The following is a 26289-nucleotide window of genomic DNA, read 5'->3' as shown; positions in this document are numbered from 1 at the left end:
TTTCTTTTCTATTTAAGTTTTAATAATTTGTAAATTTAGTTTAGTATTATTGATATATTTTCTAATAAACATGTGTGATTGGTTGAGTAATTTTACATTTTTTATAAAAATGATTAAAATAATGTACTCTAATACTATATTTTTACGAGAACGAATTGTTTTTAACGTTTTTTTTAAGTATATTTTACAAGTTTAAATAAATATTTAAGCTCTTTAACTAACATACAAATTTTTTAGTTGGTCGTAAGCGGATATAGCACTCATTTATTCTCACTGTGGCGTCACGCACACACTCAACCATCGCCACTGTGACTAAGGCAGATCGAATTATAATGCAAAAGGCAACCGCCCCAACTCCCCCCCCCCTCTCCCCCTCCTAGTATCGCGTAATGCCACCTTATCAGTGGCATTCAAATCAGAGCATGAGCACACACACACCAACGCAGCGGAGGCGCTGCAGCCAAAGGAAGGCAGTGAAGCGGCAGCTGGATAAAAGTTACATTGACATTGCCCAACGTTCTGTAGATGTGTGTGTGGGTGTGTGGGTGTGGGCAAGAGCGGGATAACAAAGGATATGTGCGGCGGCGAAGAGAGAGGCGGAGAGAGAGCGCCTGCGCTGGCCCACAACGCCAAAGAGTGTCGGATAGACACGCAGAGAGCGGCGCTCGAAGGGCTTTCCTTTCCCATTTTCCTCTCTGCCGAGCCGCCCCTTTCGTGCGCTTTCTTTTTCGGCCTGGCTTGTTGTTTACGCTTTGCCGCATATGTCGCTGCCAATGTATTTAATTGTGAACTGCGCACAAAAGTAGGCACGATAATTTCTGCTTACCCAGTGCCACACATCCTTGCTGGGTCCGTGTGTGTGTGGTTCTCAGCTTGTCTTCGTCCCTGTGTGCGTGCGTGTGCGTGTGTGATTGTCTCTTATTTATTTATTTTGTTTGCTGTGCTGGGCCTTTTACAGGCAGTCGCTTAATGACGTAACAATTATCTTTGGACGCATGCTTATGGCACTCACGGGTGCGCTTACTGCAGCCCGAGGTTGCCAATTGAAATTGCCACAAGGCGGATACAGGCCACACACAGACACAAGGCCTCGCACACACACACACTCACCCTCGAGTGTGTCACATTATGGCTTAGGTGCCCCGCTCACATTATATATGCCTTATTGAAAACTTTTTCAATTATGAAACAGCTCTTCTCCGCTTCGGGGCAGGCGGACGATGATGATGTTGCCGGTCCATTAGCAGGCAGCGGAAGCTTAACTCGATGGAACTCTCTAATTGACCGCTCTAACCGGCGCCGCCCCCTGGCACCCCGTGGCCTAAACGTTTTGCAAATAAACTATTTTTTATTCATAAACAAGCAACAACAGCGTGGCATACTCTAAACGACCACTTAAGTGTGTTCCCCCAACAACAACAAAAGCAAGAGCAGCCAGCACAGCCTCAGTGGCAACAACGATGTGGCAAGATGCAGGTCTTACACTTGGGGAAAACCAGGCAACTGACACACATACGAAACAAACGCAAATTAGCTAATCATTGAAGGCAATCTCACTAGGGATATATTGTGTAATTGCTATTTGTTGAACCTTACATTCTCGACGTTGAAAGTACATGTGTGTATTTCAATTTACGCTCTATCTTTGATAACTAATGAAATGAGTGTGTTTAAACTGACATTGAGTTTACTTAGCAATTATCAAGTATCAAGCTGTAAGTTCGAATATTTGTATTTAATGGGCAAATAATTAAATTGTCTAATGACTTGACAAAATGGTTTGTATTTAGAGTATTTTAAATATAATGACTTTATATAAATTATAAAAAAGAACAACTTTTGGTACATACTTTTACAAAATTTTCTTGATCAAAGGGACGTTCTAAAATATTTTTCGGTAACTTCAAAAAAATAACTAAATAATTTTAAGTAGATCCAGTACTTTTGGTACTAAATACAAATACAGTAAAAACTAGGATTAAATAAAAATTAAATAAAATGCACTCATTCAATTTATCTTGTTTAAATTGCTTTTTCCTTTTTGAATATAGGCTTATTAAACGTAATAGGTGTTTATTTTTGAACCCCAAAGTGCATTATGTGTTGGATTACCCTATCCTAAGTGGTCGGCTATAAATTTCAAACTCCTACAGGAATTGAGGAAGCCCCTGCGCACTTTCCGAACCCGTTCGTGCCACATTTCCCACGGTGTACAGTGTGCACCACCCACTGCCACACATCCGGCGACATCGCCAACGTCCTCGTCGTCCAGAGCGCATGAATGGATGAATGAATCCCCGAATCGCCACTGGCAGCCAGACAAGCCAGCATGTGAGGGGCGTGGCCAGGACTTGGCCCCATTGTTGCTGCGGTGGCTGTTGTGTTGCTGCTGTTGCTGTTGCCGCTGTCATTACTCGACGAGTCGAGGCTCGTCCTCCTGTTTTTGTTCTTGCTGCTCTTTGTTGTGGACGCTGCTGGTGCTGTCGTTTTCATCTAAGTGCATGCGAAGAGCGCTCAAAAAGTTCTTTCTTTCATTCCGCATTTCCCCGGTGTATTTGTCGGTTTGCTGGTTTGCTGGTTGCCGAGTGCACGGCTTGTTGCTGCGGGGATGGGATGTTTGCTTGATTATTTTTGCATGCCACTGCTGCCAGAGTTCCGGGGCACCTGCTCATGACTAAGAGATGCCATCGTCCTTTGTCTATATTTTTCATATTTTCATTTTCATACGTTTTTTTGCTGGCTGCGGCCATTTGCAGGCAATTTATCTGAAGTGCTGTGTTTTCATGTTTCTGCGAGAATGCTGCCGCATATCTTTGGGCGCTTAACCAGCTCCTTGACACACTTGATTCCCCCCCTGGAGATCCCCATGTTTCCCCATTAACCTTGAACCATCCATGCAAAAGAACACTTAACGCCCATCGATTGACAGCAATTGAGGGTTCCTGTTTTTTCAGGGGCGTGGGTGACACAGAAACAGACAACAAAACATTTGTAATTAAGAAAGTTTTCAGCTGAAAGGCACTTAAATGAAATTTTAATTTATTTCTAAAATGCTGCCATCGCCAATAGTCAAGAGGGAGCAAAAGCAGAGGAGGAGCTAAGCCAGCGGGAAAAAATAGGAAAACACAAAAAAAAAAACCAGCCAGCCAGCTGCAAAAGTTTTCCAAAGTGACAGGGACAAACGGAGAAAGCGGAAAAGCGGGAAAGCAGAGATGCGGAGAAAGGGAGAAAGCACCAGAGACAGAACTGACTGACGGACAGACAGTTGTCACTAGAGAAATTATCTGAGAGCCTGCGCGAGTACCATAATGGCGGAGGAAGAGTTGAAGGAGACAACCGGAAAACCTATTAAATATTTAACCTTATCGCAGCCATTTCCACGGCATCAGGCCGGAAGTCTCAATGCGGCCGAGAAACCATTGTGGCCAGTCTGCAATTGCCAGCGGCAACAACAAGGACAACAACTGGCAGCGTTTTAAAAGGCGCCTCCACATTATGGCGCCCCATGAAACGCTTAAGCCATCAACACAATGTTCGGTAATTAACCCGGCTAAATACGATACGACGGCCAAATTATGCCAGGCTCAGTCGGGCCAAGACGGAACGTGTGCTCCCTTAATGTCTAATATTCCTAGCTGTTCGGCTTCCTCGGGGGCAGGCACCTTTGGCCCCCGTAAGCAGTGTAATGCCACGTATTTATCTTGTCCCCGTGCCCGTTACCAGAGAGATAACACATTTTACGCATTTCTTTATCTGAAACCAAAGCAGCACTTTACGTTTTGTGATTCATATTTAAGTAATAGTAGAGTCCTTGTTATGGTAGGCTAAAGGCTTAAAATATTGTAATGAAAGCGTAAAGTAAGAATCAAATTAGAAAGTACAATACGTGCTCTTCAACTTTTTCAATATCTAAAGCAAGGAGGAACGCTGAAGTTGAGTGCCTAGAGATACCCGTTACTCTAAGAGATCAAAAGAGAGATGGAGATATATAAGCAATTTTGTAAAGCGCCACCTTCCAGCTATTTCAATATGTGGTAAGGTGGTGGGCGTTAGAGTGGGCGTGGCAAACTTTTTTGTAAGTCAATTGATAGATATGGATAAGGCTAATACATTTCACCTAAAATTTGTTTCTAGCAGTGGGCGTGGAAATTAGAAATAGTCTCCGAGATATCAGCGTTCATACGGACGGACGGGCAGAGGAACATGGCTAGATCGACTCGGCTAGTGATCCTGATCAAGAATATATATACATTATGGGGTCGGAAACGCGAAACTATTCTAAAGGACTTGCAATTTATATTTATTCAGGTATCATTCTTGAGAAAATCAGAATATTGATTTTAAGAGTAGTACATTTTTTGTTGCAATTAAAAATATTTCAGTCAAGGTTTTTTATTTTAAATTCTCATTTATATTTGGATTATTTTGAAACCATTAGGTCAGTCACGGAAGATGTTCCTTTATGCAAAGCATTTAAAATGAAAAGTAAACCTCAAGAAATGTGTAAAATAATATAAATTTACTTGATTTTGCTCGATGTTTTAAGGGTATAAAAGTAAAGTATTGAGTAAAAACAACCTTTTTGGAAAAGATTAAATTTGTCTCGAAGTAATAAAGGATATGTTTTTGGTTGGTTCGACCTTCTCAATTCCTACTAATTATTTATTTTCATTTTGTTTTGTGTGGGTCAATTCTAGATATTTTTTAGCTAAGCATGATAAATAACATTGTTATTTTAGTTAAGTAAAATAATATTTGTTACTTTTATAATAGTTCCTCACCGAGTGTAATAACCTCCTGTTAGTTTCCTATCACACGCCGCTTTATCGCGATTAAATGTTGCAGTTTGAAGGCAGGCTTTCAAGCCATTAACAACTGGGCAGCTTCTTATCAGCCGCACAGGATGCACCCCCTCCACACACACACACTGAAACCCACAAAGGACCCACACGCACAGAGAGAGAGAGCCGAAGAGAAAGTGTGGGAGTGTGGTGAAAGGGGCGCCCAGAGCGGAAAAAGAGACAAAGAGAAATGGCTGCTGTGTGTGGGGGGTTTTAGCACAAAAGTGAGAGTCGGTAAACAACGGACTCTTGACTCCTGGCTGATGGCGGACGGCTTTGGCTCTTGGCTCTTGGCTCTCAGCTCCCAGTGCAAAACTCTCGCAGAAGAGGGAACGAAGACCGAAAATCGCCCATTATCCATTTTTATTTTATCATCAATTTTATTACGCACAAAGTAAAGAGGCGCAGCCGAGCGCCAGTTGATGATGTACCAGGCCATCAACATCAATGAAAAACGCCAGCAGCAGCAGGAACAACAACAGCGTGGGGAAAGCTGGAGAGAAAGCGACACTCGCACACTTACGCATAGAGAGAGGCTGCGAAACACACGCCCTTTTGGAAGGAAAAGCCCAGCCTGAACTGAAAACCCAGTGGCTAGGCTAGTGCCAACTGCAATCGCGGTCCTACTTACTTAGGGCTGCATCTGCTCCTGCGGCTCCTTATCCTGGGGGAGTTCGCATCCGAATCCCGCTTAGGCTATATGGCTTGTGTATATCTTGTATATATATCCTGATCCTGTGACCGGGCGAGGAATGTTTGTTGCTGAACACTTTCGTTTGCTTTGTATTTTATTATTTTGTTGTATACTTTCTTGGCTTGCACTGGGGTTTCTCCGCTTTTCTCTTCTTATCTTGGCTTTTCACACTCGAGCACTTTCCTGGGTACGAAATCAAAGGATTTTCGGCGGGCCGCTGTTGTTATTATTCCACGGATCTCGAACTCCTCGCACGGCTGGCAGTCGGGGGCAACTAAACGCAAATCACCTCATCTGCTTGCGGGCCATAAAGTAAGCGTCTTACGAGTGCGGGAAAATTCTCCCCAATTGACCGAACAATAAACTCAATTTGCATTGAGCTTTCTGTTTGCATTTGCGCTTGATTGAATCAACAGCAAGCATCCAGCAGCAAATAGCAAACAAGCGAGCAGATTCAGATTCGGACACTTTAACTACTCGCACTGGATTAGTGCGCCTAAGTGGGCCCGAGGAGAGCGCTATTTGCCCCGTCTCCATTTGGCACTTATTCAATTGAGGCCTTTTGGGGACGTTTCGAAAGTGCGCCACCAGGAGCGAGTGATTATATCGCCCAGGAACAACACGCCTCCAGCTAGCGACACAGACCTTCGAGGGATGCTAAGTAGGTCGTCCTATATGGGGGTCTGCATTATACCGTACTCTGAGCCTAAAACAACACTGTATTTCAAAAAGCGGTCCTTAAAATAGGTTTTCCCATTTGATTTCAATTGCTTTGTATGCTTCTTTCAAAAAGAATACTCTTAGTGGTATTACCGGCTATAATATATTTCCCATTTAAATAATTTATACATTAACAGATCCTAATGGTGGTCCCTAAAATAATTTTTCATAACTCTTCTTTACTTTACTTTAATTTTTTTTATTTCTTAAAAAACAGTGAGTTGTTTTATGATTTCTGTTGCTATTTTCTTTTAAAATATTATTTTAATTTTCATACATTTTTAATATATATAATTAAAGGTCTCTAAAAAAAGATTGGCTGAATTCAGTTTCCTTTTTTTTTGCTTCTTTCAAAAAGGTATGTTTTTTCCTTGGTATTTTCTACACTTGTATCGCATAATTCACTAATGGATATAAGACATTTAAGATATTACTGTGCTAAAACGTTTTAAAAACCCCCTTCTCAGCTGTTTTGTCTTAGATATCTTTAATTATAATATTGGTTTCCCATTAGGAAGAGCTCTTTTATAACGCTTTAAATGTATATAATATTTGTTCTTTGGTAATTCCCTTTCTTAGGTTTTCAATTATTTTTCTTCGCATTTCTTTGTCTGTTGTTGTGGTTGCTCTTCTTTGCTTTCTCCTGCTGCTGCTTCTTCTTGCCCCTGCTCTTGTAGTTGTTGATAAATTCGGATTTTTTGGGAGCGGCTCATTTGGTTTTCTCTTAAACTTTTCCTTTTTTTCTCGCGTGGAAAATGATTTTGGCAGACTTGCTGGGGAAAGCGTACGAAAATTTCACGCTAGCTAGCAACAAATTCGGTGGGGGACAAAAAAGGAAAGGAAAACTTCCATTTTATGCTGGGGATTGATTTTTCTTGGGGGCTTTTTACAAGTTTTCCTGAGGCTGTGGGCCATTGATGACGCGTAGCCCACAAGCCCTATTTAAGTTGTAGTATTTTTAAATTGAAACAGAATTCTGGTTTTCTGTTTGGCCATTCTTGGGCATGGTTTTTCGCCACAACTCGCATTTTCTTGGGATTTTCTTGGGGACCGCACATGGAAAACGCTTGCAAAATGGCACACTGACCACACATAAACACTCGCACGCACACACAACACACACAGCACACACACACTCGGGGATTACAAGTTGGCAGCGCAGCGGCAGCGACGTCGACTGCCACCAATTTCCATTTGCCTATTCCGATTTTCCACTTGGTCGTGGTTGTTGTTGTCGCTGCTGGTTCAGAGGATGTGGCCAGGATTTGTTGTTGCCAGGATCCCTTTTCGGGGCACTTTTTACCGAGCCAAGTTTCCCTTGAGCCGCCGTCGCTCTCGAGTCGCAAATTCACACTGAGCCGGAGTTTCGGACTCGCCTTTGGTCCTTTGGTCCTCGGAGGCTGGCGCTGCTGCTTTGGTCCTCTGCTGCTGCGGCCAAGGACTCAGCCTGCGCAGAAACCATCGCCCCAAATCTCTTCTCGTCCTCTTAAGAGAGCCGGAAGGGCGGAAGAGCGCGCTTCAAGTGGGGGCGGAAGCGCGTGGTGGATTAAGCACTCGAAATCCGTGGCGCCCGCACTTCAGCAAATGCGTTGTAAATGCACACTACAATTACGAAGTAATTAGCCAGCTTAATGCACATCAAGCAGCCGCTTCTGGCCGGAAGGAGGGAGGGGAGGTCTTAACGATATCGTAGATCAGTTTCAAAGCGATCCTATAAATATCACAGTATATAGAATTCATATTTTAACAAGATAACATAAATCTTAAATATCACGAAATGATTAGAAATCTTATAAGAATATGTAAGCATAGTGGCACTCTATTTCCATGAAAGACCAAAAAACAAGCGAACCTTTGTATTCAGCACGTATTTTATAAACCATCTTTGAGATGTATGAATATTTTTATAATTTCTTTTATAAACTTAAAAAACATAAATTCATGTATTGACTTTAAATTACAAATATTGGTCCGAACGAATTCTTCAATTTAAATTTAGGAAGTATATTTTACGTTTTTTAAAGCTTACTAAAATTTTTAAATAGTCACTAAACAACAATAATACAATTATATGTTAAATAAAAATAAAAAATAACAACAATTGTCCTTTTTCTTTCTTGTAAGATTCAGAAATAGGCAAGAAGATTCAGTTTAGCCAATTTCCAAAATATTTCATTAAAGTTTAAAGTATGACGAACAAGCTAGTCTAGTTTATTAAGCTGTTGGAAAAAATAATCTTGATGTATTGAATAAAAAATAATTCGTTTCTCTGGTTCTATTGCCTAGAATTATCTATAGAAAAGAATTATCTTTATCGCTTTGAAGACCCCCAATTCGACCCACCCTAATGTAAAAATATAGAAGTGGTGCCCTGCTTGCCTGGAGATTGACTCCGCTAGGCCAGCGAAGACACAAACCTCAAAGTTCGGTATTTTTAATCCATAGAAATTTAAATACCACCACTGTGGGTGTTGTCAAGCACTGCACTTCAGTGTTTACGCACACTCCTTTGAAAACTAGTTGTTGCCTTTCGTTTCACAAAATTTTATATAACTTTCGGAGTGACAACACGGCCGACACATAAACAAAAAGAAAGCAGCTTTTGAAAGCAGCTCCTTACACTTCTGCAACACGGCCTGCAGCTCCAAATTCTTTGTGTCCAGTCCAAGGTGTTCCCTCCCAGGCGGGGTAAACAAACAACAAAAACAACAGCTGAGCCAACAACAACAACGAACAACCTGTAAGACCTTGAGGGGATTTTTTCGGATTTATATTGCGCGGCACTGACAATCTAATCTAAATTATTCCGCCAGGTGCGCGTTGATTAATATTCCTGGTTAGATACATTCAATTAGCAGAAGCTAGCATCATGTCGATCAGGCGGGCGATGTCCACAACGGCCTCCAAGGAGTGGCGGGACTACTTTCTGAGGTTTGTGACTGCCATCCGGCACTGTGACATGTGGCTAATAGTGTTTTTCGCCTTCGCAGCACCCACTTCTGGGGCCCGGTGGCAAACTGGGGCATTCCGGTGGCTGCCCTCGCCGACACTCAGAAGAGTCCCAAGTTCATCTCCGGCAAAATGACATTGGGTAAGGGGAACCACCTGGATTGTGGCCAAAATCACGCACCCAGACACGCGCGCTGGCATCGAAGGTTTTCGCTAAAGATGTCGTAATCAGAACGGCTGTGATATGTTCCAAACAAATCACTCTATATGGCCTGATAAGCCAGATACGGAAACTGTCGAAACGGCTGCCGATAAGAATGTACAGAGAGAAAAATAGGCTCGGCTTGGGGATCATTTTAATCCTCACTAGATTATCATCTTGAAATTTGTTAATCAAATTTTTGTGCCTAATCATTAGGAAATTAGGGATGACACCATAGTAGGCTAAGATTAATGATCATTCAAGTCCTAACTATTTGTTTAGGATCATCTGGATTATCATCTTGAAGTTTGGTGTTAGATTAGAATCCCTAAAGTCATTAGGAAATCAAGGACCGTTTCTGAAAAAGCTCTATAATTGCTTCTCTTTCTCCCTGTGCATCCTTTATTAATTATAACCAAATGGCTAATCTCTGATATTTTGCAGCCCTGACCCTGTACTCCTGCATCTTCATGCGATTCGCCTACAAGGTGCAGCCCCGCAACTGGCTGCTCTTCGCCTGCCATGCCACCAATGCCACCGCCCAGTCCATCCAGGGTCTGCGCTTCCTCCACTACAACTACGGGTCCAAGGAGCAGCAGGCATAAGCGAACACGAAGCCTTGAATCCCACTGCCCCGAGAGCGACGCGCGAAGCCACTTCAAATGTTTACCCAGCAGCAGCAGCTACCGCAATTTGCCGCCGCCACACGCAACAAACATCTAGCAAATTGCACTGCCCCCCAATTCGAAGCCCAAGTGGTGGAGTAATTGCCGTGAATCACACCCGCACAATCGGCTGAATCTCGAATCGCAAAGTTGTCGTGCCGCTTGCGTCGCTTTCTCGCGGTTCCAATTCCAATCGAGTCTATCCAATCCCAATCTTGTCGTTTTGCTTATTTACATAGTTAATTCCGTTTGGCAGTTGAACAAAATTTCAGTCGGTGCAATCCCTAGTTTACGATTATAAAGTATGATTACAAGAAATTAGTTTACAGTTTAATAAAAAATACAAATTATAATTTGTCTATATTCTGTGACCCAAAATGGTTGTAATAAAAATTGTACATTGAATTTTATCCAGAATTTCTAAAACTAATTTGGGATACTTCATTATCGAAATACCCTATACAAATTTGTTTTTGTACAATATTAAGTTTGACACCCAACTGCTGAAATCCCTGAAGATCCCAAAATAAAACATAGTAAGTTTTTTTTTGATTTTGTCATGTTGTTGAAACATGCGCTTTATTCAAACGATTACGGTTATATACGTTGATATCTGTAAAATATACATTTCAATTGTTCTTAACAATAGCATATTTTTTTGTTGACATTTTTGTAACTTTTTCATGTTCATCAATGGGGTTAAAACATACGAAACGTAATCATTTTTTTGTGCTTTTTCTTGTTTTTCTGATTACTCTTAGGACGAAAAAAACATATATGTGGGTACAAAAAGTTTGTGTTTTCTCAAAACTTAATAAAAATAGGGTTACAATTAAACACGTCTCGCGCTCAATGGGCGCCTTCTCTATGCCTAGTGGCTAAAATGTTTTACGTTTTACATCATTTCGTGGGGAAATGATGTCCAGATGGAAATTTGATTTCTGCTTCTCGACTTCTTCAACGACAACTTAAGTAACTTAACAAATGGATGACGACGAGGGGTGCTCGGACTATGGCTATGCTCCGCAATATGCGACAATCTTAAGGTCACGATAGTTGATCTATCTTCTACTCTATGGCTACGAGAATCTCAGTGCTGCTCCTGCTTGACGTTGTAGGTGCTGTTCTTCCTCTGGCGATCCATCAGGTACTTCTTGTACTTGCGCTCCTGGGTCGCCACGTCGTCGGCCAGGGCGCGTAGGCGCAGATTCTCGGCCACCAGCTCGTCCTCGGCGTTCTTCTCCTCCTCCTCCCGCTTCTTCGTCTTCCGGCGCGATACGCGGCTGGCCTCGTTGTTCTTCAGCCTGTCCTCGTAGGCCTTTCGCTCCTCGCCGTTCATGCGCGACAGGAGATTGGGATCGGGTCCGTCGGCATGATCCTTGGCAGGACGTCCGCGCTTTCGCTTGCCGTTGGTGGCTGCGCCGGCTGGCGATGGGCTGAACTGGGAGGTGCTGGCCACAGAGTAGGCGGGCGAGGCGGGAGCTGTGAGGAAGCCACCGAAGCCGGTCTGGCAGGTGGGCGCCGCACAGCTGGAGCTGGCTGAGTAGTTGCTGTGCGGGGTATTCGGCGGCGAGAAGTCGGTGGTGGTCTCCTCTTCGACACTGCGTAGATCCTCCACGATTCTCTCTTGGATGAAGACGATGCTGGAGGACACATTGGTGTCGGTGGCGCTGGCACTAGCACTGGTGTTGGGGGCATCGTGCTGGAAATTGAAGAGGAGTTGATTAGAAAATGCTTGGTATTGGTTGGGGAAAGTCTTAAGCTAATCTGCCTCTTGCAGATACTTACCCTTTCGAAAGTCAAAAGATCTTCGATGATTTCCGGCGTGCTCGGGCTGAACGCTTGCGCCGGCGGGGTGTTGACCTGGAGTACCAGGCGGCTGCGCTTGAGGGGCTGTGACTCGGCCACGGGGGCTGCGGCCGATCGCTTGAGCGTGGTGATGATGGGGTGCTGGATGGGGGTTGGGGTGGCCACGGCGACGTCGCCGCCACTGCTGGCAAAGCTGCCGCTGGGCTTGACGTCCTCCACAAGGCCGAAGCCGAGCGACTCCTGGCTGCAGCCATAGACACTGTTGGTGTCGTCGATGGCCAAGTCGGGGATGTAAGGCACCTCGGTGATGTATTTGGTGGTGCTGGATGTGGATGGGGTCTGTGAGCTGGAAAACAGGTAGGGGTCCTGCGAGCCGGTGAGCATCGAACTGGAGATAATGCTGAAGAGGTCCGGTTCCCGCGGCTCGTTGATGTCGATGCCAAGCATGTCTCTCATGTCCAAGGTCTCCTCCTCGGCCCCAAGCAGGCCATCCATTTGAAAGAAGTCGTTGTCTAGGTTGTCGTTGTTCATCTCGTCCATCGCCGGACTGAAGAGTTCCATCGTCTTGCCCTCGGGCTCAATGTTATCCTCGGCAAACATGTTTATATCAAAGTCAAGAATATCCGTCTCAGTAAAAATCTCCTTTCCGTTTTCGCTGCTGCACGTCGAGGACGTTGCTTCTATATCTTGCAGGTATTCTGGGGAGAATAAAATAACCTATTAGTATGGGGCGTTTAAAATATTGGGGCAGATCGTGCTAAATGCTAGGTACCCAATTTCGAATGTTTGGAGAAAGGTTTGAGACATCGGTAAATTGTTAGAACAACGAGTCCAAACAAGTTGTTAAAAATAACAAGTGCAATTTTAAAACATTAAAAATATTCAAGCAAGTCTAGTAAATTAAGTAAATTGACTTTTAACTATTATTTCTCGACAGCGAGTAAGTCAGGTAGATAAGTGACTACCATCTACATGTAGATAGTCGCCGACGCCATATTGAATCTACAAAGTGTCGCTGCTAAGAGCTTCCGATTTTTTCCGCTGTACTAGGAACGGCGGCGCCACTCTCATATTTTACTCGACTTTTACATTCTACACGCTCAGCAGTACAGAATGACTCACTATCTCGCTCGCTCTGTTTATTGTGAAATTAGCCGAGGAAAACGAAAACGAAGAGAGGGAGGAAATAAACAAAATGCTAGAACAGAAGGGAATGAAAAATAAAGAGGGGCTTGTTTTTCCGAAAACGTTAAAATCTACCAAGAGTTAAGAATAAACATGAAATAACTGTTATGCATGTGCTATAAATGAAAAACAAAAAAACATAATTAGTTGGTTAGTTTTCCCACAAATATGTGTCTATCTAAGTATATTTAAATAATCGTATTACATTTGTTGCCAATCGGAAAAGTCGAACGCTCGAACTTGGTAACCATTCCTTCAGTGATTTTTTCTACCCTCGCACGCACACAATCGTAGAAAACCACCTCGCCGGCTTCCCCATACCATGACGCACGTCAAATGCCGACAACTCGACAACAACCAGACGAAAATCGAACGCGATCGTTCCTGCTCGCCTTCCCTGCACTTGTGTGCGTGTGCTCGTGCGCGTGTGTGTCGGCCAAGTTAGGGGCTGGCTTCGAACAAGCACACATATCTTTCGAGAGCAAAAACATAAATTCTGACAAAATAAAATATTTGTAAATCTAAAAATGAGAAATGCGAGAAGAAAACGAAAACATGGGTTAATTATGAGGCGATGGCTCGCTAGGGTAAACTGTTTTTCCATCCAGTGAAAAATAAGAAAAACTCAAATTGGTTGTTTCTTAAGTTCTTAATATTCACCTTTGCTTCTGTCTTAGAACGCCGCCAGAAGTGAGAGATGCGCTGGGATTTATCCGCAGATCAAAAGATGAACCGCTCGGTGCAACGATTGAAAACAAACTGTGAGGTTCGGTGTCGAATTGTATCTCAAGACCGCCGAAAGAGAGCGAGAGCGGCTCTGCGCATGTGCTACCAATACAACAACCTGAACAGCTGCGCAACAAGTCTAACTATGTGTCTCGCTCGCACCCCCGTCGCGGCTATGACAAGGGTTCTCGGCAGAGGATAGTGGCTCGCTCTGCCGTCGTCGGCGTCGGCAATGTCTCCCGAACGCAGAGCTCTTTTGCCAATTACATACAGTGGCTCGAAGCTTATTTCGTGCAAGAGAAAAATTAAATTTTAAATCGTCATTGCTGCTAAACTAGGAACGATATCAACAAAATTTAAACGCAGTAATTCAAATAAACTCTTAATTTATTAATATAACAAAACAAAATTACTTAATCTAAAAAAACAAAACAAATTTTCATATAAAACTAAAAAACAAGGCATTTCTGGCGTCGAAGCTTAATTCGTGCAAAGACTTTAAACTCAAAAAAAACATAAAAAAGGGACTTTTCAATCCGTTTTTTTTCTGTATACTTGTTTATTTGTATTCTTAAATAAACATTTTATACGTTTTCGGAGCTGGTTACACTAAAGTAAAATTTTCCGGTAATTTTTGGCTATGGGTCCGCGAACAACGATCGAGCAAAGGGAATTAGTCCTTAAACACTTTAAGGATGGATAAACCCAGCGTGCCATAGCCGAAATGGTTTGCTTAAGCCCCAGTACGGTGCAATATATAATTCAAAGATTTGTTCGCGAAAATCGAGAGGAAGATAGGGGCCGAGTTGCGCCGAACAAAATTTTTAACGACCACGAGGAGCGCCGAATAGTCCGAAAAGTTAGGGAAACCCCCAAACTATCGGCTCCAAAAATCGCTGCAGAGATAGAAGAGGAAATGGGCAAAAAATGTTGCCCAGACACAATTCGCAACGTACTGCACAAGCATAATTTTAATGGTCGAGTTGCTCTAAGGAAACCATTCATCAGCGACAAGAACAGAATTGTTCCTTTCAAGTTCGCCAAGGAGATGGAGACTAAGCCGATTTCGTACTGGAATGACGTTATTTTTGCGGACGAATCCAAATACAACATTTTCGGGTCGGATGGGAGGCATTATGTTTGGCGGCGTCCGAATACGGAGCTAGATACAAAAAATCTAAAAGCTACGGTCAAGCACGGTGGAGGCCATGTTATGGTTTGGGGCTGTATGGCTGCGTCTGGGGTGAGAAACCTAGTCTTCATTGATGGCATTATGGATGCTAAGATGTATTTAAATATTTTAAAAGAAAACTTACTACAAAGCGCAGAAAGCTTGGGAGTACTGGACCGTTCCATTTTTTATCAAGACAACGACCCGAAGCACACTGCTGCCGATGTGAAGTTTTGGTTGGTCTGGAACTGTCCACACACCATAAAAACACCAGCACAATCCCCAGATTTAAACGTTATTGAAAATTTGTGGGAGATTTTGGACCAAGCGATCCGCAAAAGGAAAATTTCTAACAAAACTGAGCTAAAGAGTGCCTTATTGGAAGAGTGGCGTAAAATTCCTGTGGAAACAACAAAGAAATTAGTGGAGTCCATGGGAAATCGTCTTAAATCGGTTAAGAAACAAAAAGGCGGTCCAACAAAATATTAAATTTAAGAAATAAAAATGTTACAATATATTTAAGTGCTTGCACGAATTAAGCTTCGACGCCAGAAATGCCTTATTTTTAAGTTTTATATGAAAATTTGTTTTGTTTTTTTAGATTAAGGAATTTTGTTTTGTTATATTAATAAATGAAGAGTTTATTTGAATTATTGCGTTTAAATTTTGTTGATATCGTTCCTAGTTTGGCAGCAATGACAATTTAAAATTTAATTTTTCTCTTGCACGAAATAAGCTTCGAGCCACTGTAGATTTTTGACCGGCATAGGCCCACGAATCCGAGTTAACTGTTCGGATGCACCAATACAATTGCCACTCGAATTTCACCAGAGCGAAGAAGGTTCGCGAATAATTATTATTACCATTTATGGAAGTGCGTTTGTCAAACAAAAACTGCACTTGGCAAATGAAGAGTGCACAAGCCGTGCACAAGTTCTACCAAGATCACCAAAGTGAGAAAAATTGGGAATTTTCCGCTTAAAAAACCAGTAAAACCCTAAAAGACAGTTAAACGAGGCTAAAACCTTTACATTGAAATGCAAAAACTGTTAAAACATCTTCTATGCTGATATATTGCGTATACGCAATGCATTTTTCCAAACCCAAACACACACTCACAAAAGAAGGAGAGAGCGGCTGAGCCGAGTTTTCTATCTGTGAGGCTACATTTCCCCAGCCGGTGGGCCGGTATAGCTATCTCTTTCCCTGAGAGCTGCGCGCGCAGATCGTGTGCTAAGCAAATCGAAGAAGTGAGAGGGAGATAGCCAGAGGAAACTGGAGCGAGTGAGCTGCGAGAGAGGGCACCCACACCTTCCCAGCGCAGGTGTCCGTGACCGCGTCTGTGTTTACGCTCTCTCTCAATTTTCGCAGATCATTCTTATTGAATTTCACAACAAATATTTAGTATCTCTAATAAGAGCAGGGAGCCTGGCGACAAATTAACAAATAAATTAAATTAATAAGATATTATTTACAATTAAACCCCTTTAAACACCCTATATGTATCGATATGTACGGGTGAATAGACAAATTGTTGCATTCGCCGGCTAGGCTAGCACGTGCGGCGAGAATTTGGGTCAAGAATCAGCTGTTGCACTCTCTCGGCTCTGACGTCACTGGTCCCTTGTTTAATTCAAAAACAATATGTTATTACATATTTCGGGCCATTTGAGTATAGAATAATCTAATCTGGGGTGTCACAGAATTCACTCTTGTAAGAAGCTTGTACTGATTTGTGAATTTCTCTAGAATTTAGCTCGAAAATATTTCTGTGACACCATTGATTGCGATAGAAAAGGGGCAAAAAACGACTGAAATTATGTTTGTAAATATATATTATTAGACACATATACATGTGTACAACGGTACATAGGTATAAATACATATGTATTGAAAAGATATAGCAGTGCGAAAACAACTTCCCCACTCGCATTCCCAAGAAGCCAAATAGAAACCGGACAACTCATCGGTCACAGATACAATGCACTCACGGCAGGGCAATCATTATATATTTGTGCATATAAATAATTGGTGGTCCGATATTAACTCTGATTCTGATTGGACAACGGAGTCCGTTGCTCCACACAGCTTTACACGCTAACACATATTAGCAGATTGTTTTTCCGTCGCCTAGCTTACAGATACACACTTTTAGTGGGTTTCTTGAAGCTTATCTTTCATTCGCACTCCACGGGTGCTGACATGTAGCCACCCAAAACGGATTTATGTGCCAAATGCCTGGAAAGGGTAAGTCTTGCTATCAAAGGTCAAATTAATTTGTGAATTTTTTAATTTCGTCCACTGATTATGAGTACACGTAGTTTACGATTGGAATCAAACTTGATATATATAATTTGAAACAAAGTGACATCATTCGGAAGTAATCTTTGCACGCTAAGAGTGCATTAACCCTACCAGTTCAAAAAAAGGAAATTTAGCCCTATTTTAGAAAACAAAATAAGTGAAAATTAGACACAAATTAAATTTGGTTATTGTGTTTAGTTAATACTGTGTTTAGACTGCTCGCATCTTTGCCGAATATTCAAAAATTTTTCTGTGAAGTCGAACGTTTTTTTCTTAGAAAACCGATATTTATATCAAACGCTGCTTTTTTTCAACTGCTATTTTTTCAAACATTCGTCCAACATTTAAAGAATGGTCTCTTATTTTATTAAGAGGGTTTTCGTAAGTTGTTTTTCAAATATTCGATGGATGTTTAAAAATATAGTAGTTAAAAAAAGAATAAATTAGCTATTTATTGTCAGTTCTCTATGAAATCAAATATTTAAAGGTCGCATGATCTTTGAATATTGGGAAATAATGCAGAAATCTGGAATTGTTTTAACTAACGATTTTTGGATATGGATATGGATATTTTTTGGAATTATGAAGAGATTCTTTTGAACAAAAATTTCGTTCTTAGTCCATGAAAACGTATATTTTGCCTACATACTAGTGTTGCTTTTTAAAAAAAAGTGACAAAAACTTTAAATTTGCTAAATTGGATTTTTAGAAATCAGGAAAAATTTGATAATTGATTTTTAATTATTACGTCTTTGCCTTCAATAGCTATTGGGGAAGTTTCGGCAGAGCGAGAGATACGATAATAGAGCCTGAGAAGTATTGGAGATAGATGAATTTTTCAGTCTGGTTAGAACTGGGGATTGCAGGGATATCGAGTGTTGGAAACATTTTCTGAAAGAAGTGACCGATAAATGGAAGTACATAGACCGAGTATCCAGGAGATACCGATCGTACGAGTAACTACGTTGCCATTTACCGAGAACAGGGGCGGAGTGGGGGCGCCTCGCGGCCCCCAGTCCCCCTCAATCTTTCACTCGTTTCTTCAATGGGTCATTGCACTGTGATCTTCGCCTTCGTCCGCTACGTGGTGACTGTACCTCGACGTCCTTGGCAGAGCGACGGCGCCAGATCCAGCGGATCCTGGCCCGTGCTCGATGCCTGCTATCTGACTCTTTCTCCAACTGATTGTGAATCATTTGACTGATTTGTTAGCTTTTCGTCAATTTCGTTTTCAAAGCTACAGTAATGAGAGAGTGCTGGGTACACAGGCAACACACACACAAAACACAGTACTCACCATCAATGAACACCGGAACGTCTATCTCTTCAACTGTGGCAGTAGGCATTGCTCCACTCATATCCCGGCGCGATGGCGGCTCGTCCGCACCTGTCAACTGGATGCCAGCCATGGCTGCCAGGGTCTGTGTCTGAGGCGCGATCGACGAAACCGGGACCGTTTGGTTGTTCACCATTGCCGTAGTGTGTGAACCTGCCACCGTTTCTGGCTGCGATCGGGATATTTGTGTCCCAGGCGTCGTGGGGCACGCAGAGATACGGCACCTCCTCGCCGAATCTGTCGGATTTACTAAGGGACTGGTGGCAGGCGAGGCCTGGTTGGCTGGCGGACGCGTTGGTACCGACCCTGGTAAAAAGGGTATTCTTATGATGCGAGTTCGAGGCGTTCTGTGCTCTGTCCCGCTGCGATTGTTGTTGCTGCTGTTGCTGCTGCTGCTGCTTGTGGGCACTCTGATCAGCAGAATTCTGGGATTTGGCTTGCTGTCTATCACGATCGGTATGGTGGTGATCGTCGACGTAGGCGAATCCCTCATAGGCTCCGTTGGCCTCGTTCTCCTCTGAGAGCAGGAGCAGTTGGGCCACGAGTTTGTCGCGCCAGCCGCTGGATCCTGGGACGTTGCGTTGTCCTCCCGGGTTGTCGCCTCGTATCTGGGTGCCGCCTGTACTCGTGCTGGCTCCTGGATCATCAATATTATATCTCTGGGATTTTCGGTAGCCCTCCTCGTTGCTGTTGCACTGCTTGTTGGTCTCGTTGGCAGCAGAATAGGCTGGGTTGCTCTTGGTGTTGCTCTTGGGGGTGTGGATGTTGCTCTGCTCTTGGTTGATTGGGGTGCTGTGGTTTGATTCGCTCTTGGGCCTGGCTTGGCTGGTTTGGGCTTCGACGGAGAATGCCATTTTGAACGTGGCTGTTGTGTCAATCAATTCAATCGTGGGCAATTTGGCGGTGAACGGTGTACGGTTCGTTTTCAATTGGTTTCGTTTCGACAGGATTTCAAAAACATATACGTTTTCGTATAATATTTGTCGGTTCGAACGGGATATGGCGATGAGTGGAGCAAGCGCAGTTAAGAGTGTTCGTAATATTTGTTTTCGATTTTTATGTGAAAGAAAATAGACAAAAGAAAAAAGATTTTGTTATTACACAGATCGAGGACGGGCAGAAGCGCGATCCTTTTTGGGGTTCGCGCCTCCAAATATCTTGTGGCTTGGGTGGGTTAGCAATGTACAAGTGCGGGTGGCAGGTGTATCAAGGATGACACATGCCTGGCCACCGCGCTCTGTTAGACCATCATGGTTGGCGACTTTCGACTGCTGGATAGCTGGATGTTTGGTGCTTTTTGTGTCGAGATGGGTGGGTATGTGGGTGTTGTCCTTGTTTTGTTAGTTTGCTTTCCTTTTTTCATGTTTTTATTTTTTGCATATTTTTTCCCATTTTCTTTCTGTGTATTTTGAAAATCTTTTTCTTTTGTTGGTTATTTTGTACATGGATTGCTCCTTTTTTTTGGATTTGATCCTTTTTTGTTTGGAATTGCTCCTTTTTTGAATGGAATTGCTCCTTTTTTGACTGGAATACTCCTTTTTTATTGGAATTGCTCCTTTTTTGAATGGAATTACTCCTTTTTTCATATATTGTTCTTTTGTATTTTGTCTTTTTACTTTTTTCATAAAACAATCTTACAAACTAACGATGCAAGGACTCGGAAAGTCGGGTAATCATGAGGCGTGGCTTAAAAATACGAGAGAACAAGGATGTAGGATACTCACTTTTAATTGACCGTTAGAAAGAAACAATGAAATTGTTAGGGTCCCTCTAAACAAGCTCTAAAAGAGTCGTCGACACAAGTTCCCCTTAAGCTGTAAGCAAAGAAATGGAGAACGCACATTACTTATAGGCCCCAGAAGCAGTTGATCACTATGATAAGACAGGAGGATTTTTCAAAGTGCTCTTCAGATACAATTAAAGATAATTTTGTTTTTCCCAAAGCCCAACAGTTCCTCGTTCGATAGGGCTACCTTCAAGCGCCAGATAAGATTCGTATGGCAAACACGCCTACTTTCGGGGCGTCGTGTGCTGCGAAAAGCTTTTTCTGAATTTCACAACAGGCCCGCAACGAGGCAAGAACAACAACATGGCGGACCCCTGGGCAACAGGTCTTCGTACCGCCAGACGGGTGTACCGCAGGGTGGGGGTCTAATCAACGGTTGACAACCCCTGCACTCCGCTCGCCCGCTAGTTGGCGGGCAGATAATTAAGGCACACGCTCGTGTCGCTACATTATCGCGCTCAGATATCTGAAGTCGTGCGGCCGGCAAAAACAACACCAGAAAGCAATTACCTCGGCCAGTGGAAAAATTTCCCCGAAAAGCACACGCGAGCTTTGGCTAATTACACACTAATGTAAATGTCACAGCGCCCTGTAATCAAACGGTTCGGAAAAATCCCCTACTGTTGTACATTTCGATCGCATCTGTATCTGCATGTGTATCTGTATCTGCGTTTGCTCGAGGGCAGGTGACGTCAGCACTGCACTTAATGGATTCAATATGGCGACGTTCAGTTCAAGTTGAAAACAACAAAAAAGCTCTCTACACTGTATAGCTAACAGAAGTACATGCCTACGCATATGGAATGCTGAGATTCATTTGCACTACTTACATAAATGCGGTGAATGTGTCTTCAAGCGCGGTGGTCTGGTTTTTTGGAAACCCGACCGCGAATTCACTTGTCTTTTCTGCTGCGCAATAGGTTGGGTGGTTCCTGGCACCACCACTGGGTTATAGTTTCAGGTCCGGCCGTTGCTCGGATCAGGAAGATTACTTTTGGGGAACCGACAAATGTCCACGGTTGTTGTTCCGCGTTGAACAACAACGATTGCCAAGTCTGTGCACTAAGTGTTTGCTATTCCTGGCCGCAGGAACTGGTTGTATGGCTTCACTGTTTGCCGTGTAGTCAGAACTATGCACTGCGGATCTGCGTGAGTCAACCGACTGCTTGGAGTATTCACTACGTTTTGAAACGTCCGATGCGACGACGACGAGCTGCTAGCGGCAAACAGAGTCGAAACTGGTGGGCTGGCCTGGCACTGTGAATTACATTCGTTGTGAAATTCAAAAAGCACCCCAGAAACCGGTCTGCCATAGCCAGATACTTTCTGCTTATCGCTGAGCGACGGAGCTTTGTGTTTACTCACATTCAGATACAGATACGCGCACTGTGAGGTACGTTCGTGCGGAAGCGAGAGAGGCGAAATTTCCCTCTGTGCCAGATGGCCTGCTTTCGTTCTGAGAAATTCCCTGGCATATGAGCTACAAGTTGGAGGCCTTTGGCACAGCCGGCCGCTGTTTTTCTTAAACAAAACATTGCAAACCAGATCATTGTGCTACTAGACAGCCATACAAGTATTCATGGGACTGCAAGGCTATTTTTTGAGGAATTATTGTGTGGGTAGCATTTTCGGCATGAGTCACCGTTTGTTTGGGTAGAACCTCGAGGTCCGCACTGCCTGTGTCAACTGACCTATCTCAAAATCGGGTATCTTAGAAATTTAAATGGCATTTTAAAATCTGTAAACTGGCCATTTTCTAGAATTAGAATTAACTTACTTATAAAATTATAGATATCAACCTAGTTTGCTTGGAGAACAGAGTATGAAGATATAAACCCTACCTTCTTTAAAACATAGTATCATGACACGCTCTCTGGATATCTTTTCATGATAAAAATGAGACCTATAATTTGGCGTATTTAACTCAGATTTTATTTAGAACCTAAACTGGTTAGCTATAAATCCACAGTGCATTGGCATTCTGTAGGTACAAGGTATAAAATACGACACATTGTGCGAAGGGCTGGCTTCGTCCATTGTGCATAGTAGTTCAACCCCCATTTCTTTCAGTTTTGAGACTGATTGCCCTTTTCTAAAGACAGACTGTGAACCCCACGACAATGCAAAAATCGTTGAGATTTAAACGGGGGAAATTTAGGCACAGTCTTTCTCTTTTTTGAAAGCTCAGTCCCACACAGTCGAACGGCAGAGCTTTTTTCCTATAGTATTAGTCACCTCTTTTCCACGGTGTGCTCAGATAAAAGCTGTTTCAGTTCTCGGAATCGAAGAGCTTCCATCTGCGCACAGGCCTACATACCGAACTTTTGCTGATAATTAAAGAAATCCATGAGTCACGCTGAAAAACAGAAATCACCAAAGCGCAAAACGAGCTTCAGCAGTTGGCAAAAACTGTCATCATGTGATATTTGTAATGGGCCTGATATGCAGACCCAGTACGCGGCGGGGGTTTTCGCTCTGGGCCACAAGCTGCGGGGCCTAATTGCCAGCCCACAGAGGTGTGCAAAGTTCGTGGAATTTTCCCCGAAATCCACGCACACGCTGACTTTCAAATGCTAATCTGGCTCCCAGCACCGGCTGGCACGAGATCTTGGCAGATCGAAGACGGCCATCCACGACGCCGGCCTCAGTTGGCAAATTACCAAGCTAAATGGCCACCAGGCGGGGTTTCTTTCGTCTTCTCACGATGAGCGAGCGATTTCGGTCCCAAGGCACGGCGAGGTTTATGCCAAATACATACATACATAAGTACCTCGATAGCTATTGGCGCACAGAGCCCCTTCCTTGTTCGATTTCGCAATCTTATCTAGGCTTCCCTATCAACTCGGTTTATCTGCAACGTGATCGAAATGTGTGGTAGCTGTCAAACCGAAAATGACTAAGTTCGATTAACGTTCCTTTGGCATTTCCAAAAATGTGTTTTGTTCAAGCTTGTTTGCCATGCTCGTTGTTCGAGGCTGCCTGGTTTTCAAGGCCCTCAGGCAAAATTGTATTTTGTATTACTATTTATGATCGCAGGATATAATAGAAATTAAAATAAAATATTTTAGGTAAAGTTTAAAAGTGTATTAAAATGGCTTAACTACTATTTGTGTTTTCTCTCATAGTATCTTTTATGTTTTGGTTAAAAGAAAACCCCATAAAACCTAATAAGATCATTACTTTTGTGAATAACTCAGAGCCAACCTTTTATTGTAATGCTCGAATTGAATATGGTAATGCAATGCGTGGGGTCTATTGACCTTACAAACTGGTTTAAAATAAAGCACCAGATCTCACTCGAACACATTATATTCTATATTAAAAACGATACAAGCTTTATGGAATAATTGAAATACCCAGGCAAATGCCTTGCCCTATCAAGGTGTAAGTTGGCTATAGGCCTGTGAGGGAGGGCGAGGGCTCGTCTATACTAAGTACGATGTAAGTCGAAGCGTCAATGACACTGCCAGCAACAAGAGTCCGGCAGCAAATGTTGCTGACTTTGGGAGAGTAAACACTTATAATGTAGTAAGTAGTATTCAGCTTACCCTTCATCATGGCGCTGCCTTGTTGAGCAGGTTCCAATGACGACGGCGCAAATGTGTTGATCCTTGTTGCTCCTTGTTCCGGTGGCCTTGACTCTGTGGTATCCGCTTCAAAAGGAGGCAGGGCTAAAGCGACGGCGGACGACGTCCCGCTTCTTCCGTAGCAACTTGGAGCGCTTTAGGATCTTAGTGCCCGTGGCGGTGCCAGTACCGATCGCGGTCGTCGGGATGGTGATGTCGATCGAATTGTTGCAGTAACACTTGGTATTGTGCCAGCCTCGCATACGCATACACATAAAGTTGCTTTGCATGGGAACCTGCTGCTGGGAATGTTGCACGCACATGAGGGCAACGACAGGCGAATGTTGCATGACGTTCTTGCTCGACGCGTGGATGGTTTCTCCGCTTTTCCTCGCCACTGCCGGTGTTGTTGTTGTTGCAGCAACCGCAGACAGAACGAACATAATATAGGGGCGAAAAGCCTTCGAGATGCTGTTGGTTGCACAGACGGACAGCTGTTGCTATAGTGGTATCGCCTCTCGGATCGGGCGGATACTTAATGAACTGGTCAAGTGTTAATTCACACGCGCCTATCTATATAGCGTCTAGATACAACTCTTATCTCAGCCACTGTATGTAAAGTATGTATGGGGTAATGTTTTATGGACTACTTGTTTTGGCCAATTTATTGCGTCTTTCGCAAATGTTTTTCTGGCAAACCTAAGTGTATCACTTTTGCACTTCGCACTCAACGTTGAGTTTATCTGTACGCGTTACACGAAAAGAAATTACTGTTCTATGAATAAGAAATCTTTGAAACGATCTTCAGCGTTTGATGCCATTAAGATTGGGTTACAAGACAGGAATCGAAAATTTCACAAATTCCACGATTATTTGCACACAAAATGCTTCATCTGCTTTGACTCACTGAGGTGTTGTTCTGTTCGCGACGAAGTATTGTTACTAACTGACTCAACCGCTCTGAGCGCTGGACGAATGCCGCTGTCCGTGGTTGGTACTCGAACACTCGTATAATATCATTTTGCTGACGTCGTTGCCGGTGCCCCCACCGCCCTGTCTATATACCCTTCCCGCCACCCATTTCATCCACGCTCTCAGCTGCTGTGTCTATTTCTACGGCCGTGCCGTGCCCCCAAAAACATTTCCACGCGCGGACCTCCTCCTCTTTGCGATGCTAGGGATGGGCCACATGGACATTTTGGTTGGAAACTTCAGTCCCTAACTGGTTAGAAGTGGTAAATTATAGCGCGCAGCATGGCGACAGCGCTAATCATTTTGATTTTCACATTTGAACATCAACAAATGAAATAAAGTAATTTTATTTGGAAAAATAAACCTACTCAAAACTGACTTTTGGATTGTCTAATAATCGAATATTATTATTATTTTAGAGGGAAATTAATCGTTTCAACAATAAAAAAAGAAATTAATAATAACTTAATAATAATTCAATAAAATAAAAAAAAATATTCAATTCTCACTTAAAAGTGTATAAATACCAACAGTTTAAGCAACCAAATTGACTTAAGGGTATTTTGAGTACCTTTGTTGATAGATAGATTATTCTTTTCAAAATGAACAAAAATAATTTTGATTTATATTTGAAATATTCTGAATAAAATACGAAAATCAAAGGCATATTAATCATAACCCTAAATATGCTCCGGCTCGCGCCAGCCAGTATCAAAATGGCAGAGATAGTATTTTGGCCACTCGGGGCCCTATCAAGTGCCTCCGAAATCGCTACAAGAGATAAGAAGAGCTAAAAAAAGATCAAAGATTAGAGCTACTCTGAGCTAATTTACAAGTTTCAGTGCAAATATACTTGCTTTTATCTGAAAGGGTTAGTAAACTGGAAAATTTCTGCTATAGCCGTGTAAAGAAACAGATGAAAACAGCCGAATTTCATTTATAATAATCCTATATTATCTCTGGCCCAAGCAAGTCGCCTATGGCCGTTCCAAAAGGTGTAGGGCAACTGGTTTGGCGGCCTGCCATGAAGCAACAACAATGGAGGCAGCACTGATTCGCACTCTTTCGCTGGCTCTCAAAACTCTCTCTCTGGGTCAGATTGGCTGATGCAACACTTGCCACACGTTGCAACAGCTGCGTGGGCCAGCTGATTTGGCCTGTTGCCAGAGTCTGGGGAAATCTCTTCGCAACAAGCTGCGGAAAACTCTAAATGTCGCTAAACATTTTGAATCGAAAGTTCTGGCGGGTTTCCTCGCCAATGTGGGCCAAAAAGGGTGGCTTTAGCCGTAGCTGCGAGCTGGCTAAAATTAGCCGGCCAAATGAGTCACTTTGGGGGTTGTCCTCTTACATAAGGCTCGAGCCC

The 26289-nt window shown here is 43.0% G+C and overlaps 3 protein-coding genes and 1 long non-coding RNA gene across 12 annotated transcripts in view; 1 reads left to right on the top strand and 3 right to left on the bottom strand.

The window, feature by feature from the left end:
- LOC108031527 (cubilin) overlaps positions 1-7594 on the bottom strand; it is a 53018-nt gene extending 45424 nt beyond the window's left edge. For 3 of the 9 annotated variants that reach the window (XR_001768572.2, XR_006367690.2, XM_017105063.2), the window contains exon 1: positions 5473-6421. The gene's annotated coding sequence lies outside the window, so the exon portion shown is untranslated. Of the gene's footprint in view, positions 1-5472; positions 6423-7402 lie in introns of those variants that run through there. The other 6 variants (XR_001768573.2, XM_017105061.3, XM_017105055.3 and 3 more) reach the window with 5 other exon arrangements.
- A 1146-nt stretch (positions 7595-8740) lies between these two features.
- Positions 8741-10481, top strand: LOC108031478 (mitochondrial pyruvate carrier 1). Its single transcript, XM_017104949.2, has 4 exons — positions 8741-8995; positions 9069-9186; positions 9246-9346; positions 9851-10481. Exons 2-4 carry the CDS (start codon positions 9125-9127, stop codon positions 10009-10011), a joined length of 324 nt encoding a protein of 107 aa, XP_016960438.1. The 5' UTR covers positions 8741-8995; positions 9069-9124; the 3' UTR covers positions 10012-10481.
- A 147-nt stretch (positions 10482-10628) lies between these two features.
- LOC108031477 (uncharacterized) lies at positions 10629-19385 on the bottom strand. Its single transcript, XM_044091102.2, has 3 exons — positions 18564-19385; positions 11860-12578; positions 10629-11773 (listed from the first exon to the last, which is right to left on the bottom strand). Exons 1-3 carry the CDS (start codon positions 19246-19248, stop codon positions 11162-11164), a joined length of 2016 nt encoding a protein of 671 aa, XP_043947037.1. The 5' UTR covers positions 19249-19385; the 3' UTR covers positions 10629-11161.
- Positions 13217-13815, bottom strand: LOC127011592 (uncharacterized). The gene is made up of 2 exons (XR_007764701.1): positions 13726-13815; positions 13217-13586 (listed from the first exon to the last, which is right to left on the bottom strand). It is a non-coding gene; the product is annotated as an uncharacterized LOC127011592 (long non-coding RNA).
- Positions 19386-26289: the final 6904 nt, after the last annotated feature.

Source organism: Drosophila biarmipes, chromosome 3R (genome assembly GCF_025231255.1).
Source record: "Drosophila biarmipes strain raj3 chromosome 3R, RU_DBia_V1.1, whole genome shotgun sequence".
Taxonomy (NCBI): domain Eukaryota; kingdom Metazoa; phylum Arthropoda; class Insecta; order Diptera; family Drosophilidae; genus Drosophila; species Drosophila biarmipes.
Note: the sequence above shows the minus strand (reverse complement) of the source record. Positions and strands in the feature narration are given on the sequence as shown.